This window comes from Schistocerca piceifrons, chromosome 7, assembly GCF_021461385.2.
Source record: "Schistocerca piceifrons isolate TAMUIC-IGC-003096 chromosome 7, iqSchPice1.1, whole genome shotgun sequence".
Lineage (NCBI taxonomy): Eukaryota > Metazoa > Arthropoda > Insecta > Orthoptera > Acrididae > Schistocerca > Schistocerca piceifrons.
Window position 1 is genome coordinate 388889998 of NC_060144.1, and position 21001 is coordinate 388910998.

Below are 21001 nucleotides of genomic sequence, written 5' to 3' on the forward strand. Positions count from 1 at the left end.
CATTTCAGGGCAGGATTTGAGGAAGTCGTATCCCTGCTGGAGAGCCACATTCAGAGTCTGGTCCAGTCCCGGAAAGTATCCTGTCACAAGTGGGGCACTTTTGTGGTTCTTCTGTGGGGGATTCTGGGTTTGAGGGGACGAGGAAGTGGCTCTGGTTATTTGCTTCTGTACCAGGTCGGGAGGGTAGTTGCGGGATGCGAAAGCTGTTTTCAGGTTGTTGGTGTAATGATTCAGGGATTCCGGACTGGAGCAGATTCGTTTGCCACGAAGACCTAGGCTGTAGGGAAGGGACCGTTTGATGTGGAATGGGTGGCAGCTGTCATAATGGAGGTACTGTTGCTTGTTGGTGGGTTTGATGTGGACAGACGTGTGAAGTTGGCCATTGGACAGGTGGAGGTCAACGTCAAGGAAAGTGGCATGGGATTTGGAGTAGGACCAGGTGAAACTGATGGAACCAAAGGAGTTGAGGTTGGAGAGGAAATTCTGGAGTTCTTCTTCACTGTGAGTCCAGATCATGAAGATGTCATCAATGAATCTGTACCAAACTTTGGGTTGGCAGACTTGGGTAACCAAGAAGGCTTCCTCTAAGCGACCCATGAATAGGTTGGCGTACGAGGGGGCCATCCTGGTACCCATGGCTGTTCCCTTTAATTGTTGGTATGTCTGGCCTTCAAAAGTGAAGAAGTTGTGGGTCAGGATGAAGCTGGCTAAGGTGATGAGGAAAGAGGTTTTAGGTAGGGTGGCAGGTGATCGGCGTGAAAGGAAATGCTCCATCGCAGCGAGGCCCTGGACGTGCGGAATATTTGTGTATAAGGACGTGGCATCAATGGTTACAAGGATGGTTTCCGGGGGTAACAGATTGGGTAAGGATTCCAGGCGTTCAAGGAAGTGGTTGGTGTCCTTGATGAAGGATGGGAGACTGCATGTAATGGGTTGAAGGTGTTGATCTACGTAGGCAGAGATACGTTCTGTGGGGGCTTGGTAACCAGCTACAATGGGGCGGCCGGGATGATTGGGTTTGTGGATTTTAGGAAGAAGGTAGAAGGTAGGGGTGCGGGGTGTCGGTGGGGTCAGGAGGTTGATGGAGTCAGGTGAAAGGTTTTGCAGGGGGCCTAAGGTTCTGAGGATTCCTTGAAGCTCCGCCTGGACATCGGGAATGGGGTTACCTTGGCAAACTTTGTATGTGGTGTTGTCTGAAAGCTGACGCAGTCCCTCAGCCACATACTCCCGACGATCAAGTACCACGGTCGTGGAACCCTTGTCTGCCGGAAGAATGATGATGGATCGGTCAGCCTTCAGATCACGGATAGCCTGGGCTTCAGCAGTGGTGATGTTGGGTGTAGGATTAAGGTTTTTTAAGAAGGATTGAGATGCAAGGCTGGAAGTCAGATATTCCTGGAAGGTTTGGAGAGGGTGATTTTGAGGAAGAGGAGGTGGGTCCCGCTGTGACGGAGGACGGAACTGTTCCAGGCAGGGTTCAATTTGGATGGTGTCTTGAGGAGTCGGATCATTAGGAGTAGGATTAGGATCATTTTTCTTCGTGGCAAAGTGATACTTCCAGCAGAGAGTACGAGTGTAGGACATATATATATATATGCGCTTGTGACTGTATATGTGTGGATGGATATGAGTGTGTGTGCGAGTGTATACCCGTCCTTTTTTCCCCCTAAGGTAAGTCTTTCCACTCCCGGGGTTGGAATGACTCCTTACCCTCTCCCTTAAAACCCACATCCTTTCATCTTTCCCTCTCCTTCCCTCTTTCCTGATGAGGCAACAGTTTGTTGCGAAAGCTTGAATTTTGTGTGTATGTTTGTGTGTGTGTCGACCTGCCAGCACTTTCATTTGGTAAGTCACATCATCTTTGTTTTTAGATATATATTTTTCCTACGTGGAATGTTTCCCTCTATATATAATAGAGGGAAACATTCCACGTGGGAAAAATTATATATAAAAACAAAGATGAGGTGACTTACCGAACGAAAGCGCTGGCAGGTCGATAGACACACAAACAAACACAAACATACACACAAAATTCAAGCTTTCGCAACAAACTGTTGCCTCATCAGGAAAGAGGGAAGGAGAGGGAAAGACGAAAGGAAGTGGGTTTTAAGGGAGAGGGTAAGGAGTCATTCCAATCCCGGGAGTGGAAAGACTTACCTTAGGGGGAAAAAAGGACAGGTATACACTCGCACACACACACATATCCATCCACACATACAGACACAAGCAGACATATTTCTGCTTGTGTCTGTATGTGTGGATTGATATGTGTGTGTGTGTGTGTGCGAGTGTATACCTGTCCTTTTTCCCCCCTAAGGTAAGTCTTTCCGCTCCCGGGGTTGGAATGACTCCTTACCCTCTCCCTTAAAACCCACTTCCTTTCGTCTTTCCCTCTCCTTCCCTCTTTCCTGATGAGGCAACAGTTTGTTGCGAAAGCTTGAATTTTGTGTGTATGTTTGTGTGTCTATCGACCTGCCAGCGCTTTCGTTCGGTAAGTCACCTCATCTTTGTGTGTGTGTGTGTGTGATATATATATATAGGGAATGATTGACAGGAATAGGAGAAAAGAAATACAGTAGAAGAAGAATGGGTATCTTTGAGGGATGAAATAGTGAAGTCAGCAGAGGATCAAGTAGGTAAAAAGACAGGGGCTAATAGAAATCCTTGAGTAACAGAAGAGATATTGAATTTAATTGATGAAAGGTGAAGGCAGCAAAGGATCAAGCAGGTAAAAAGACAACGGCTAGTAGAAATCATTGGGTAACAGAAGATATATATATTGGCTGAGTTGATGTGTAGGTGAAGGATTAGGTGGGTGAGGGCAATGGATTGTTCAGTTTGGAACTGGTATAGGGACTGATGGAAAGAAGGGTTGCAGCCAGAGATGGGAACTTTAAGTGTGAGGCCTTTGGGGGTAATGCCAAATGTCAGACAAGCCTGAGAAAATAGAATATGGGAGCGTAATCTGGCTAGGGCAAAGGCATGTTTGTGGAGGGAACGTAAATAAAACTTAATGGGGTCGTTGTGGGGGTGTTGTGAGGGTGACATGGTATTAGAAGGTGGAAAGTGTAACATGAGGCTGAAATGAAAATGAAAATAAAAATATATGGGGAGAGATAAAGGTGGACTGGAAAGTAACTGGAGATCTGGTGTGAAAAAAGGCGAAAAGGTGTTGGTTACAGCTGGGCTATGTTGGACTTGGGTTGGTAGACAACGATGTGCACAAAGGTTAGGTGGTTGTGTTGCCGCCAAAACACTTTAGAGGACGGAGAAATTCGGGAAAATTTCGAAAAAACTGCGTGTAATATATTAAAAGGAGTGGTTTTGTGGTGGCAGATTATGAAAATGAGGCTAACAATTGTCTGACGAAGAAATAATGACGTTAAAACCTGTGGGAAGCGGCTAAAAATTATCAGTGATGTGGGAAAAACGGAAATGGAAATAAAGCGAAAGTTATTAGAACCAGCCGAAATGGTTGTTTAAGAGGTGAAAGGAACTGTTTGTGAACTAGAAATGGTGGATTTTATAGCGGCGATAGTGCTGAAAGTGGCAAAAAAATTTTTTTTAAATAGCGGCAAAAAAATTTTTTTTAAATATGTCTGCTTGTGTCTGTATATGTGTGGATGGATATGTGTGTGGGTGCGACTGTATACCCGTCCTTTTTTCCCCCTAAGGTAAGTCTTTCCGCTCCCGGGATTGGAATGACTCCTTACCCTCTCCCTTAAAACCCACTTCCTTTCGTCTTTCCCTCTCCTTCCCTCTTTCCTGACGAAGCAACCATTTGTTGCGAAAGATAGAATTTTTTTTTGTGTGTGTGTGTGTGTGTGTGTGTGTGTGTGTGTGTGTGTGTGTGTGTCTATATATATATATAATAGAGGGAAACATTCCACGTAGGAAAAATATATCTAAAAACAAAGATGATGTGACTTACCAAATGAAAGTGCTGGCAGGTCGACAGACACACAAACAAACACAAACATACACACAAAATTCAAGCTTTCGCAACAAACTGTTGCCTCATCAGGAAAGAGGGAAGGAGACAGAAAGACGAAAGGATGTGGGTTTTAAGGGAGACGGTAAGGAGTCATTCCAATCCCGGGAGCGGAAAGACTTACCTTAGGGGGAAAAAAGGACGGGTATACACTCGCACACACACACATATCCATCCACACATATACAGCGAATATGTGTGGATGGATATGTGTGTGTGTGTGTGTGTGTGTGTGTGTGTGTGTGTGTGCGAGTGTATACCCATCCTTTTTTCCCCCTAAGGTAAGTCTTTCCACACATATACAGCGTATATGTGTGGATGGATATGTGTGTGTGTGTGCGAGTGTATACCCGTCCTTTTTTCCCCCTAAGGTAAGTCTTTCCGCTCCCGGGATTGGAATGACTCCTTACCCTCTCCCTTAAAACCCACATCCTTTCGTCTTTCCCTCTCCTTCCCTCTTTCCTGATGAGGCAACAGTTTATTGCGAAAGCTTGAATTTTGTGTGTATGTTTGTGTTTGTTTGTGTGTCTGTCGACCTGCCAGCACTTTCATTTGGTAAGTCACATCATCTTTAAACAAAGATGATGTGACTTACCATACGAAAGCGCTGGCAGGTCGATAGAAACACAAACAAACACATACATACACACAAAATTGTATGTATGTGTGTGTTTGTGTTTCTATCGACCTGCCAGCGCTTTCGTATGGCAAGTCACATCATCTTTGTTTTTAAATATATTTTTCCCGCGTGGAATGTTTCCCTATATATATATATTTTATTTTTTATTTTTTTTTTCCCAGTGAAAGAGAGATTGAGACAAGGAAACACAGAGCTTGCTGTTATTCTGGGAAGACTTACTTCACAATTGCAACCTCTTGATGTCTCAATGAATAAACCATTTAAAGTGCATATGAGAGAGGAATGGAAAAAATGGATGATGGATGAAACCCAACATGAATTCATGCTGAAGGGAGCTTTAAAACGACCTACAATCAAACAAGTGTGTCAGTGGATAAAACAGTCATGGTCTGAAATGAGAGGAGACATTATTGTTTAACCTTTCAAGAAATGCAGCATAAGTAAAGCTCTCAATGGCAATGAAGACCATATTACATGTGAAGAGGATGACAAGGCCGAAGAAGAAGAAGAAAGTTCTGATCATGATTTTCAGTGATGTTAAAGTTCAGTTCAGTTCAGTTTTATAAAATAAAGTTTTTTTTTTTTTTTTTTTTTTTTTTTTTTTTTTTTTTTTTTTTTTTTTTTTTTTTTTAAAATCTGGCTATGCAATCTAATAAAAAAATGGTAAAAATATTATTTTTTTTAAAAAAATATTGATTACAAATCAAGGTGTATCTTATAGTTCACAGTGTCTTACAGCCTGTAAAACATGGTAAATGTTTTATTTATGACAAACATTTATATTATGTGCTACATTTTATCTACACTTGACACTTTTATCTACACATGACAACTGGACATGAGGTCCAACTCAAAATGACCACGTTTCATAACATAAATTTTTGAAGACCATAAGATAACATAAAATAAGATTATGAGATAAAAAGAAAATATTCAGATAGTGAGGAGAGGCGAAAATTTAATAGTCATGGGTGACTGGAATTCAACAGTAGGAAAAGGAGGAGAAGGAAACGTATTAGGTGAATAGGGAATTGGGGTGAGAAATGAAAGAGGAAGCCGCTTGGTAAAATTTTGCACAGAGTATAAGAAAACATAGCTAACACTTGGTTCAAGAATCATAAAAGAAGGCTGTATACATGGAAGAGGCCTGGAGATTCTCGAAGGTTTCAGATAGATTATGTAATGGTAAGACGGAGATTTAGGAACCAGGTTTTAAATTGTAAGAATTTCCAGGGGCAGATGTGGACTCTGATCACAATCTATTGGTTATGAACTATAGATTAAAACTCAGAAACTGCAAAAAGGTGGGAATTTAAGGAGATGGGATCTGGATAAACTGACAGAACCAGAGGTTGTAGAGAGTACCAGGGAGAACATTGGGGAATGATTGACAGGAATAGGAGAAAAGAAATACAGTAGAAGAAGAATGGGTATCTTTGAGGGATGAAATAGTGAAGTCAGCAGAGGATCAAGTAGGTAAAAAGACAGGGGCTAATAGAAATCCTTGAGTAACAGAAGAGATATTGAATTTAATTGATGAAAGGTGAAGGCAGCAAAGGATCAAGCAGGTAAAAAGACAACGGCTAGTAGAAATCCTTGGGTAACAGAAGAAATATTGAATTTAATTGATGGAAGAAGAAAATATAAAAATGCAGTAAATGAAGCAGGCAGAAAGGAATACAAACGTCTCAAAAATGAGATCGACAGGAAGTGCAAAATGGCTAAGCAGGTGTGGTTAGAGGGCAAATGTAAGGGTGTAGAGGCTTATCTGACTAGAGGTAAGATACATACTGCCTACAGGAAAATTAAAGAGACCATTGCAGAAAAGAGAACCACTTGCATGAAAATCAGGAGCTCAGATGGAAACTCAGTTCTAGGCAAAGAAGGGAAAGCAGAAAGATGGAAGGAGTATATAAAGTGTCTATACAAGGGCGATGTACTTCAGGGCAATATTATGGAAATGGAAGAGGTTGTAGATGAAGATGAAATGGGAGATATGATACTGCATGAAGAGTTTGACAGAGCACCGAAAGACCTAAGCTGAAACAAGGCCCCGGGAGTAGACAACATTCCATTAGAACTAATGACAGCCTTGGGAGAGCCAGTCCTGACAAAACTCTACCATCTGGTGAGCAAGATGTATGAGATGCGAAATTCCCTCAGACTTCAAGAAGAATATAATAATTCCAATCCCAAAGAAAGCAGGTGTTGACAGATGTGAAAATTACCGAACTATCAGTTTAATAAGTCACAGCTGCAAAACACTAATGCGAATTATTTACAGACAAATGGAAAAACTGGTAGAAGCCAACCTCGGGATAGATCAGTTTGGATTCTGCAGATATGTTGGAACACATGAGGCAATACTGACCCTACGACTTATCTTAGAAGAAAGATTAAGGAAAGACAAACCTATGTTTCTAGCATTTGTAGACTAAGAGAAAGCTTTTGACAATGTTGACTGGAATACTCTCTTTCAAATTCTGAAGGTGGCAGGGGTAAAATACAGAGAGTGAAAGGCTATTTACAATTTGTACAGAAAGCAGATGGCAGTTACAAGAGTCGAGTGGCACGAAAGGGAAGCAGTGGTTGGGAAGGGAGTGAGACAGGGTTGTAGCCTCTCCCCAATGTTATTCAATCTGTATATTGAACAAGCAGTAAAGGAAACAAAAGCAAAATTTGGAGAATGTATTAAAACCCATGGAGAAGAAATAAAAACTTTGAGGTTCGCCGATGACATTGCAATTCTGTCAGAGACAGCAAAGGACTTGGAAGAGCAGTTGAACGGAATGAACAGTGTCATGAACGGAGGGTATAAGATGAACATCAACAAAAGCAAAACAAGGATAATGGAATGTAGTCAAATTAAGTCGGGTGATGCTGAGGGAATTAGATTAGGAAATGAGATGCTTAAAGTAGAAAATGAGTTTTGCTATTTGGGAAGCAAAATAACTGATGATGGTCGAAGTAGAGAGAATATAAAATGTAGACTGGCAATGGCAAGGAAAGCGTTTCTGAAGAAGAGAAATTTGTTAACATCGAGTATAGATTTAAGTGTCAGGAAGTCATTTCTGAAAGAGTGTGGCCATGTCTGGAAGTGAAACGTAGACGATAAATAGTTTAGACAAGAAGAGAATATAAACTTTCGAAATGTGGTGCTACAGAAGATTGCTGAAGATTAGATAGGTAGATCACATAACTAATAAGGAGGTATTGAATAGAATTGGGGAGAAGAGAAATTTGTGGGACACCTTGACTAGAAGAAGGGATCGGTTGGTAGGACATGTTCTGAGGCATCAAGGGATTACCAATTTAGCATTGGAGGGCAGCATGGAGGGTAAAAATTGTAGAGGGAGACCAAGAGATGAATACACTAAGCAGATTCAGAAGGATGTAGGTTGCAGTAGGTACTGGGAGACGTAGAAGCTTGCACAGGATAGAGTAGCATGGAGAGCTGCATCAGACCAATCTCTGGACTGAAGACCACAACACAAAACAACACAAGATGATAGCGAAGTTTGCCAAGAGAAAGTTATGTGATCTTGGCTTTAGAATATTTATCCTTCTGTAAAGGGTGTTTCTTAACATTTTCAACAAATGTTAGAGGAGGATCTTTGGGTCAAAGCAAGACAAAATTTTTCTGTAAGTGTTGCTCTACAACACAGTGTTGCTGAGTTGCATGCTACAGCGTTGCAGGATGTACATTGCCCATGTCACAGGAGACACTCAAAATGTCTGCTACAAGCACCAATGCATGCAAGGGTCTGACAAATACTTGCAAAAGGGATAGGGTTACGGTGACCTGTTTCTTGACATGATTAATGTGCATATCATACGCAACTCAATGCCTTAACCAAAATTTTGGGAAGGTTTTATTGACAAACAGGTATATGGCCAAACTGAAGTACAATGGAACCCATCCATGAACGAACCACGTGGTGTGGAAAATTCGTAAGTCCACATTTTCTAACAATACAGGCAGCTTGTTTCGCAAGAAGGTCAACTGCAGTCATTTATCATCAGGGTAGCTCATATAGGCTGATCAAGTGGAAGTAATTGATACTGTATCACACATTAAGTCCAAATTTATGTTGATGATTAGCAACAAGTGTTTATGTAAGTTTATGAAGTTACCTCATGCAAATAAGGCCTCACAACAAAGTAAGTTGTTGTGGTAGTCATGTAGATTACAATGTTCTGTGTAAGACCTGTACCTCACCAAAATACTGAATCACACATGTTTGTGTGAACATTTTTGTACTATTGATACAAGGAAATATTCAGATTGTTACACGATAACATTAACAATGCTGTGTACATCTTGGTCACATAATATGAACTGCTGTTCATGCTTTCATGTCACACCTGTAGGAATAAGACTACTTCTATCAATAAAAAGGACACAGAAGTGTGCTTCGTATACAGATGTGTGTAGAAATGTACAAGTGTAAGCTGAGCATGCTTCTGCTTCTTCTGTTGTTAGTGCTAGTATTATTACTATTGGAGTGATGTAGAAGCATGCTTCTATGTCCCCTATTGATAGTGTTAACTCTACTCCTATAGACATAATGCAGAACCAGGAATGAACAAACAATGGAAAGTCCAGGATGGAATAACAACAATATTATTAAAAGGGTAGATTGCTATTTATCATACCAAGCAGATATTCAATCACAGACAAGCACCATGAAAAGACTGCTATACATTTAAGATTTCAGTCAAAAGGCCTTCTTCTTAGTTAGAAAACACACACGTTCAAACAAGCACAACTCTCAAACACATGACCACTGCCTCTGGCCACTGAGGCTTAAACACATAGCAGCCTTTCCATGGTGCCTGCCATACCAAGCAGATATTCAATCATAGATAGGCACAATGAAAAGACTGCTATACATTTAAGCTTTCAGTCAAAAGCCCCTCTTCTGAGTTAGAAAACACACACATTCATACAAGCACAACTCTCAAACACATGACCACTGCCTATGGTCACTGAGTCTTAGACGTATAGCAGTCTTTTCATCGTTCCTGTCTGCAACTCAATGTCTCCTCTATATGGTCAGTTAGAAATTTAAGAGATTTACACACCATGACTGTGACATTTTACTTTCTAACAAGCCAGACAAAGTTCTGATGATGACTGCTTAGCAATCAAAACCAGTTTCATCATATTTAAAACATATTTGAGCAGCAAGTGTTCGTTCTATCATTGTTTCAGTTGAGTGGAGTTAATCACTTCACATTCAGATTTTATATTGCTAATAATGCAAAACCCTTCAACAATACCTGCATGTAACATATTTAAAAGCCATTACTATTGATTATAATTTGATAAGTGATACAAATTCATGGTTGTCAGTTAATGTAGAATGAAAAGCCTATGAATTTTCCACATCAGAAGCACATACTCTGTACATCTTGCATATACCAGACACAACATAACCTCCTGGATAGCTGACATGCCACTGGAATAAACTGTTCAATACTCTCCAGTACAAATAGCCATATACAGGAAGTCTTCCACCAGATGATGATAGTATAACTGCCAAAACACGTAGTGGCCAAAATGTAAATAAATAAAATTGGTTCATGCTCTCAGAAAACACCAGAAAATCTACAGAACTTCCATGTAGTAAGGACAAGCACTGCCAAAACTATCAGGAATCTCAACAGAAAATATGAAAAGGAATACTTAACTCAAATGCAATCGGACTTACAAATGAACAATATGAAAGACTTTTATCAAACATTCAAGAGTAACATAGAGCTCCAAAACAATGAAGTGTCATTTGAGTTATTCAGTTACAACCACAAATAACCAAATCCTGACTCAGAAGTGCAAACTGTAGAAGAGGTTAGGAGTGTCATGTATACTGAAGAATAATAAAGGCACTGAGAAAGATGAGATCATTGCAGAAATCTTGAAGTATGCTGATGAGAATACGATAATCAAATGGACACATATTATAAGTAAAATTTGGGAAGAATAACAGCCTCCAACAAAATTTTTGTGGTTGCATCCATAGACTTCAAAAAAGCCTACGAGTCAGTAGACTATTTTGGAGGTGATGAATTTTGATGGAAAATCCAGACCTTAAGCAACACAACATCCAAGGTCAAGTTCAGAGGAAAGCTTTCAGAGACCTTCAAGATCAAAACCAGAACCATACAGGTAGGTGGACTCTCTCCTTTGCTGTTTAAATGTGTACTTGATAACATGATCAGGTAATAGCAATGAGAAATGAAAGGAATGGGTGGAAAATGAGTGGGATGCACGAAGACAGGAATATGGGTAAATTGTCTGGCATTCGCAGATGATACTGTAATATTTTTATTGTAATATTAGAAGAGATGGTTAACCAAACCATACAACTACAGAGACAAGCGGCTAAAGTCTTTCGAAAAGACAGTGTATATGACAAAACTTTGAGGCATTTCCTAGATGGACAACAATAGGAGGAGGGAAAATTTAGTAGGAGAGGAGATTTAAAAACTTAGGAGGATGGATAAAAACTGGTCTGACAGAAACAGAAGCAATGGGAGCACAAATAAAGAAAATGAATTTAGCATACAAAGTATGTACAACTACAATAAGAAGCTTATTTTTATCAATGCAGAAAGTGATCCTCCATGAAGCCTTATATGGAGCAGAAAGTATGAACCTAGTAAGAGTATTTAAGAAACTAAAACTTGTGGAATCAAGGATCCTCAAGAGGATATTGGAGTCTCGAAGAACAGGAGACAGTCAATATAGAATATAAGCAAATGACGATCTCTGTAACCAGATAGGTAAAATCTTGGACATCACCAGGAAAAGAAGGAGCAGTTTCTTTGGACACATCCCTAGTATGGACCAGTGGAGTGTCATGATGTGACGGCTACGCCACATCAATGACACCTCACGAGCTAACACACTCCATGCGGCCGCAGCCACACTGTGGCAGCTCAAAGGACTGACCAACAGAGGGCAGTAGCTTCAAGCCATCCAGGACATTCGCTGATGTGTGCATCCTACAAGATGTGTGCATGTGGAACTATCGTGTTCTACTGAAGCTGCAAGGGCAGCCAATTAAAAACTTGCAGCTCTACATTGTGGTCTATTTAGTTCAGCATAGTGGCCCTTGAAGTCAGGATCATCACAGTCTATGACTCAAGATCATCAATGACACCGATTGGGACTTCGCAGCTCTGGTAATCACCTCCACAGTCTATGACCCAAGATCATCAATGACACTGATTGGGACTTCGCAGCTCTGGTAATCAGCTCTCTTCATGGATCCGTGACAGCATTCTGATCAGCTCCCTGAAGAGATGTAACTGGTGTCTGTTCCATACTTTGTCCAGGCTGTAGAAACTCTATTTCAAACTTACAAATATTTCACTGCTTTCTCAGCAGGACTTAACTCCATATTCCATAGGGACTAATACCATGGAGATGTGGGATGAAATTTACAAGCTACTTTTCAGAAGAGTGTTCTTGGACATTATGTTTAAGTCAAGAAGAAACCTTATGTTGTGTAATTCATTTCTGCAATTCTCCATTGAACTTAATTCATGTTTCTGTTGTTATAAAGTTACTCTGTATTCATGAGACAGTGTCAGTTGTCAATAAATGTGTTAAGTGCTACCTGACTTTCTATGCTAGTTATCTCTGGAGTACCGGATATAGCATGGAGGTTGGATAACAAATAATACAGTTTCTTGTGAACAGGAGAACAAAAGTACACTGGATCCAATATGTACAAAGATTTCTGGAAGACATGGGACTATAGGAACCAGAGATTTAAAATAGTGCATTTTCAAATAAAAATTTCAAAGAAAATAAAGAAAAACATTGTAATTGATGCACCTGTTGTAATATTTTCATACCATAAATCTCCTTGTGAAATATCCAAGTATTTTCAGTGCTCAAAACTATTGTAAAGAATTCATTAACAGTAAAACACAAACCTTCTTGTTCCAAGCATCTTCCAGCCTCTTACGTAAAAGTTTTATTGCTTCAATGGTCCGCCCTGATAAAGTACCTGCAGCCAAGCTATGGTCCATAGCTCGGAGCAACTCTGAGTTTTCCTCTAGTAATTGTGTCACTTCAGTCGGTAGTGGTGCAGCTTTGATTTTCACTGTACACTGTTTATTTGCTGTTGTGATTACCACAGATCCGTCTTCATTCTGAAACAGTAAAATGACTCTGGCTTCATACTAATCACAATTCAAGAATGTGGCTATTGCAGCAGAAACTATTTTGGAAGTTTCTCGAATGGCATACAGCATTAAAACTTCATTAATTTACAGCCCATTACACAGGAATGTAAATAATCTAAAAAAAGCTAATGTTATTTTTTTCACATAGTTGCAACTTCCTTTTAAAAAGGGTTTAGTTTGCTAAACATGTATTTTTTCAATATATTATATTATATCCTTACAAATATTTATTTAATTGTATTCATTTGATAAAACTGCAAAATTTTGAGGACACAGAATGACTGGTCAGTACCTACCTTCAAGAGACAAAATTTCAAGTACTGAAGGTACAAAATTTAAAAGTATAAAAATTATACCTTGCACTTGAAACTGTTAGCTCCTTCCATAAAGAGGAAAGAGGAATAGGTTAAAGAAAGTTTGTAAAGAAGGGTTCAGACATTCAGACCTCAGGAGATGTCATGTTGAGAGAGACCACGTGTTGTGAGGATGAGGAGAAACAAAGATGATGAGGGAGGTGTCAGACAGAATAGGAAGTCGAAGATACACTATGATGAGTACTGTGCCAGTTTTAGTTCAGACATGACACAAGGGCAAAGTGAGGAGTAAAGATGAATTGTGAGAAATGAGAATTGAAATGAATAGTGCAATTAAGAACTAAGAGACACATGGAAAATAAATGACGATAAAACCAGGAACAGATATAGAAAGGGAAAGATGAAAATAAATAAGTAAATAATTAAATTCTATCAATGAAAAAAGGGGGAGGGAGCAGTTACCAAGGATTAAGTCTATGAGGATGGTGGACTGTGAGGGTATGTTTGAGAGCAAGTTTTCCCTCTCCAGAATTCAGAGAAACTTGTACTGCATTCTTTGGGTCAGGTAATTTTGAGTCATGTTGTAGAGCATGTTCATCAACTGGGTATTGTATGTAGGTCCCCAAGGTATATAGATCTTCTGTGTTCATTCAAGCACTCATTCAATTTAGTAGAGGCCATCCCTGCATAAAAAGCCTTACAGTGAACACATGTAGTCATAGACATGAAAATCACTGCTTGAGTTGTTAGGCTTTTATTTTTAAAGTCACAGTTGGTTTCTGGCTAACAAATGCCCATCATCAAGAACCAGAATACTTACCTAATTCCATGCATCTACACGTAGGTGGTTTCTCTGTTTTATTATTAGTTGTTGCCATGGTACTGTGATGTATTCCTTTCTCACTTTCTAGTGTATCTAGCCTGACCACTGTTAGAATTTTATATGTGATAGTCCTCATTCACTTTATTTTATGCATATACAGACATAAAGATTATTTTTTAGCACACTTCTGTTGTTTATTTTCAGTAATTGCACCTGATGATAAGTATTTGCTAGCTCAAACCCAGTCATGAATTTAAAAATAAAAGCTTACAACTGAAGCAGTGACTTCCACATCTATTATGATGCTCAGTTGTAACTGTTCCCCAACAGGACATGTTAGTGTTTTCATACGTTTCTCTGCTTTTGATATTGTAGGTTTTTTCAGTGGTGATGCTGGAGTAAATGGTTGTGAGCACTTGCATGGGACAGGTTTTACAGAGCGAAAAATTGCAGGCATAGGAATATTGGTGTAGAGATGGTGGTCTGTGAACATTATAACTTGACAAGGATATTACGGAGGTTAGTAAGGATACAGAAGGCAGCACTGAGTGCATGGGAATGATGTCAGGAATGTATGAGTAAAAACTAGACTTTGCTGAGCTCCTACACAGAATGTACTAAAAAACAGTGCTGTAGCTAACATTATTTTACTATAGAACAAATCGATGTATTCTCCAGATGCAACCAATAAAAAGTCAAAATTGACTAAAATCAAACAATGGAAAATCCAGGATGATATACTGACAATATTATGAAAAATGAAAGATTGATACTCACTATACAGAGGAGATGTTGATTCACAGACCGACACAACAAACAGACTGCCACACATGTAGAGCTTTCAGGTAAAAGGCCTTTTGTTGTGGCTGTCTGTGACCCAACATCTCCTCTGTATGGTGTTAGTAATTTTTCTTTTTCATAATACTAAAGTTGATTAAAATGTAGATCTACAGCAATAAACAGAAATTACTTACAGCACCAACTTCTTTCCTAGAAGCACTACTTTGCTCTATTATGGCCTCATTCACCATGTCAACTGTTGGTGGTTCCACAACAGTTTCACGGAAAGGAACTATTGGTTCAGAGACACTTATTTCCACTTTTGCATACCTATAAAAAAATCAAATCCATCAAAGAATGAATAGAATGCATCATGATCACCCCTGGACATTGAAGAGGACTGGATAATTTCCATGCATTTACAGAGTGAGCTTCTAATGTAAGAAAACCAATACTGGCATCATCTGGTGTGTGTCCTAAAAATCCTTTAACCCTGGCCTGTGAGAAAGTTCTGAATTCATGACGCTCCATGTTCTCAGAGCTTCAATTTTAGTTCACAGTCAATGCAAACTAAGATTATTTTGAGATGAGAACAAAACCTTAGTTTTAGAATTAAGAAAGAAATTGTGGCTGGATGGACTTTACGTACCAAAGTAATGATAAATGATTTAGGACATTGGGCAGTGTATGTACCTTTCATATTTTGTGTTATATAGCAATTTAAATTAGTTTCACAGTTGAAGCTATTATGTAGAGTAAAAAAAATTATAAATCAAGGTAAGAGAAACATAGATCACATGGTACCCAGTTCACACTGTGCTTGAGCTCTAAAGCTTCTACCTATCTCACTTTAGTGTATGTTAACAGCATGTGGACATCAAATCCTAGGATAACTGATACAAATACCATAAATCTTCACCTCATATCAAATGATTTGTTATTCCACAAAACTACTTGTGAAATACCTTTCACACTATGGAATTTAACAAAACAGGGAATGGCTATTTCTTGCAATTTTATCCCTACACTTTCCAGTCCATCCTAGTACTTGAAACAGCAGACTGACAAAGCCAACTGAACCATCATTTCATTCTGAAAGTTTTTAAAAATATTCCTATTATTTATATTCCTATTATCCTTCCTGTTAGTTCCTTACCACTGTGACTTTGGTCACTAATTTATGGTAGAAATACAGTGTTGGATTTTCATAATAGTAAATTGGACAAATTCTATTCATCAGAATGTGTGCTAATGTTCTGTATGGAATTCAGAACTTTCATTCATTCATTCACACATCATTTCCCATACAACATTTCATGAAGGAGAGTCATCAGTGATGTGGATCAAGTCAAGTTATACAGTAGTAACTGGTAGAAACAGCCACTGCAGGCTCCTTCTGTACATTAGAGGAGGAGGAGGAGGAGGAGGAGACTAGTGTTTAACATCCCGTCGACAACGAGGTCATTAGAGACGGAACACACGCTCGGATTAGGGAAGGATGGGGAAGGAAATCGGCCATGCCCTTTCATAGGAACCATTGCAGCATTTGCCTGAAATGATTTAGGGAAATGATGGAAAACCTAAATCAGGATGGCCAGAGATAGGTTCGAACCGTCATCCTCCTGAATGCGAGTCCAGTGTGCTAACCACTGTGCCACCTTGCTCGCTGTGTACATTAGAACAACAATAAATTAAGACTAGTGCTAAACTACTCACTCTGCTAAGTATGGAAACTGATTAATTAAGCACAAAGCAGCTACTTAAACAAAACCACACCCCATATTTTCCATTATTCAGCTGCACCACAGTGTGAAGGCTTGAGGCCCTGCTCTTGTATGTTATAGTTACCTACATTTCCTTTCTTTTCTTTCAGTGCTCAACAGCATGACACAAACCAAATACTAGATTTCATAATTATTCATTGCGGCCATTCATATAATGAAGATACACACTTGATACTTCATCAACAAGCCAAACAATGTAAATGGCAAACGACACCATTAGGTTCATGAACAGGATATCAGCGTGTGAGCCACTAATGAGTATGGTGTATGCATTTCCATCCATGTATGTATGCAAAATGTAAATTTATGTAATTCACCAATGATCAATTTTTGACACAGTTTCTGTTGTCCACTGCCTACCTGACACACCTAATTTTTGCTTGCACACCCACTGAAGTAGTTCTCTAATAACTCTCAGTTTAATCCCAACATAAAAATTTGTAATGCTGCTGGATGTATGTACCATTTATGTAACAATGGAAAGTCTGTGATGCAATGACAACAATACAGAGAGGATGCACTACTGGAGAGGATACACTACCAGTCAAAAGTTTTTGATCACCTGTTATAAAAATTATGTAATTTATTTCAGTGTACAAACATACCATACACACTAAATTGATGATCAAAATGAATGTTTTATCCCTCTATCATTAAGTACAATAAAATGTGGTTTAAATTTTAGCCTCTTCAAAGTATCCACTCTTTGCAATCAGGAAAGCTGTACAAATACCTGGCATTCAGGAGATATGTTTTTGTAGTGCTTTTGCAGATGCTGCAGTCCAATACATCTGTAAATTATTCCACAGATCTCCAAATTTGATGACCTCAGTTTTCTGACTTCCCTATCAACTTCATCCCGTAAGAGTTCAATGGGACTTAAGTCAGGTGTCTGACTTGGTAAGACCATATTCTTCAGTTCTCCACATATGTCTTTTCTATTTACATACCAACTGCACAATTTAGAAAAATGTTTTGGATCATTGTCCTGATGCAGAACACATCCACAACCAATAAGTCTCTTGCCAGATGGAACTGAATCATTGATCAATATCCTATGACATCCTTCCTTCTTTAATGTTTCATTAATTCTCACTATATCACCAACTTTATCACCCACAAAACATCCCCACATCATGACCAACCCGCCACTACGCTTGACCATTGGTGTCACACACTGAGTCTTCACGCATTCTCCACAAAGTCGACAAACAAACAGTCAACAATGGCTTCCAAATACTTCAAACTTAGATTCATCTCTTTATAACACCTTGGACAATTGCTGCACACTTCAGGCTTTATGTTTCTGTTCCCATTGCAATATTTTCATCTTATTTTGTTTGGATAATAAAAGCTTTTTGGCGGCTGTGTACCATTTTAAACCTTCTTGGTGAAGATGGCATTGCACTGTTGAGACAGAGATTGGAGCTGCTCACACACTATTTACTACATAGCGTATTTGTGTTGCAGTACGAGTTGTCTGATGTTTACTCTACACACATATGAACCGATCTTCTCTGTACGATCTTACTTGGGGTCTACAATATCACAAAACACTTGCATTGGCACCAATTTGCTTGAACCATTGTACTGTATACACCATGGTAGATTGAGCTATGCCAATTTTTGTTGCTATTGTCCTACTAGTACAGCCATCCTGATGCAAAGCTACAATTAGAACTTCTTTTTCAATTCCAGTCTCCTGCTTCTGTTTCATTAGGGAGTAATATGGTATGAACATGATTAGGTATACAAAAACAGTGATAGATGCACAAAGTGTACTGTAACCTAATGGGAACTGACTGCTGCACAGACAGCTGGAGGACTGAATCCTATGTGAAAGGAATCATCTTACGTAAAGGCATATCAGTGTTGTCGTATATACCCATCAGCACCACTCTATGCAAACAACCAGTCAAATACACAACAGAGGCACTTAATATTTACATGTTTATATTTGTTTTATTATCAGAATGGGGATTTAATATGATTTTCAAAACAAAATCCCTGTTTAAACCAAAAATCTATTGTTGTGAAAGGTGATGAAAAATTTTGACCTGTAGTGTAGATTGTTACTCACCACATAGAGAAGGCACTCATAAGCGGACAGGCAAAAACAAACAGGATGTATTCTTTTTCTTTGAGCCTTTCTAGGATTCAGTGCCTCCTCTATGTGATGAACAGCAGTCTATCCTTTCCACATTGTTGTTAAACACTAAAAATTCTTTTATACGATTCAGTGCTTGCATGCTACTAAATGCGTGTTGTGTAATAGATTTTTACTCAAATGCATTTAATATTTGGAATGTTAAAAAAGTGTACACATGCCAGAAATTTTTAAAAGGTCTAAAGACAAATACATGATCTCTTTATCTTCACCAAAAAGGGCAATAATAGTAGTAGTTTTCATCCCACTTTGATGTGGGATCTCCACGATCTTTCTATTTAATAATTCTTTTCTTCTCTTCTTCCACATCACACATCACAATTCCAAAAGTAAGACATTTGCCTTATTAAATGTTGAGATTCAACTTTTTTCCTGCTTCTGATGCTACTTTTTTATGTCAGCAAACAGACCTTTTAATTAAGAAATGTATGAAAGCACAGGCAATCATGTATAAAAAAGTTCTTATTCCCTTTGATTTGATTGTATTAGAGATGGAAGTTCAGTTCTTGGCACACATAAGTGAAATATAGTCGTGAGGGAAAACTAAATTGTAGTCTTGAGAATGAAGTTCACTCTTGAGTCCATATTTATTTATGAATACATTTGTTTCTGTATAGGTTCCACCTTGAGCAAACACAGTGTTTCTTCTTTTTTACCCAGCCATCCCCCCCCCACACACACACACAGAGAAAGAAACATTCCACATGCGAAAAATATATTTAAAAAATGCTGTGACTTACCAAGCGAGAAAGCGCTGGTAGATAGACACTCCCGGGATTGGAATGACTCCTTACCCTCTCCCTTAAAATGCACATCCTTTTGTCTTTCCCTCTCCTTCCCTCTTTCCTGATGAAGCAACCGTGGGTTGCGAAAGCTTGAGATTTGTTTGTGTGTTTTTTATTGTGTCTATCTACCAGCGCTTTCTCGCTTGGTAAGTCACAGCATTTTTTTAATATATGAGATTTTCCTTTAATCATTTAGAACAAATATTAAGCATGATAAACATAATACATAAAAGAGTCTCACCTTTCTCTGAGATCAGTTATGCACCTGTCTAAATGAACTTCTCCAGCAGTGGCTAGCACATGTTCACCTGTTTCCTGCACAAATACCTGAACACATGCATCAGCTTGATTCAACAGCTTCAAGCCATTGACTAGAGCTGGCATGTCCTGGAAAAAATTTTTATACATTCAAAATACACAATCATGCAAGTGGCATTTCAATGTGCATTTCTTTAACAGTCACCAGATTTTCTACTAGTGTGATATTAAGTTCCATTTGTACTGATTTTTACACAACTACAGACTAACTGTACATAATGCAGTTAAAATTAAGTGTTATATGCCTTAAGTTTTGTCAGCGGCACAATTTTCCCCATCTAACACCTTTTTTGTGCCAAGTGAACTACTCCTGGTTGCCTTAGCAACTGTCCCTTCATTTGGTAATGGGGTTTTTCACAGACTTCTTTTGGCATTTATTCTTTCTATTAACTCACTGCTCTTGCAGCTGAGTGGTCAGCATTTCTGATTGTAAAGCAGAGCATCCAGGTTAAATTCCCAGTACCACCTGGAATTTTTCCTGGGTGGGAAGACTGGAACAAGGTGTAATCAGCCTCATGATACCACCAAATAAGGAGCTATTTCAATGAGAAGTAACAGCTCCAAGATCTGCAAAGCTAACAACAAATGGGAAAGCATCATGCCTATCCCATACCCCCCCCCCCCCCCCTCCCCCAGTGCCACATCTGAATTATACCACAGGCAGCATATGACACATTGGCTAGCTCTGCAAAGAAAGGTTGACTAGTGTCAGGATGTGGAGGTGGTAGTAAGTCACTGCACCCAAATTATCCAACATCAAGAGTGTTTGTGAAAGACATTGACTATTAATTGAAGGTAAAATCTTCTGAGATGTTAGGTTTCATCATGTTCCTCATCAAAATTCTAAGATATTCAATATTTCTTCTCTCTGCTGGGATCTTCTTAAGGCTTGTTTTGATGTCCCCTAAGACTTACCTTCAGGAGAAAGAATGTTTAGTACTGCTGATAGAAATATAGAATATAAGAACAAAAGTGATGACACAATCCTAGCTTTTGGAATTACTAATTTCATCCTTGGGAGGAGAGAGGCATACGTTGGGGAAGGTTAAAAAAAGTTGCATGTCACTCAGACCCCAGGACACTTGGACACCTTTAGTTAGAATGAGGATAGACAAAGATGAATGGGGAGGTGTCACAGAGAGCTGAAGGTTTGACATGGTACTCTGCTGCATACTGCACCAGCTTTAGTCCACAGATGAT

At 39.0% G+C, this 21001-nt stretch overlaps 1 protein-coding gene across 1 annotated transcript in view; it reads right to left on the bottom strand.

The window, feature by feature from the left end:
- The window catches only part of LOC124805356 (elongation factor-like GTPase 1), a 597412-nt gene that overhangs the window by 418372 nt on the left and 158039 nt on the right, over positions 1 to 21001 (bottom strand). The window contains exons 14-16 of the mRNA XM_047265897.1: positions 19725 to 19870; positions 14942 to 15077; positions 12579 to 12797 (exon numbers count right to left, since the gene is read on the bottom strand). Coding sequence (XP_047121853.1) covers positions 12579 to 12797; positions 14942 to 15077; positions 19725 to 19870 — 501 coding nt within the window. The remainder of the gene's footprint in view (positions 1 to 12578; positions 12798 to 14941; positions 15078 to 19724; positions 19871 to 21001) is intronic.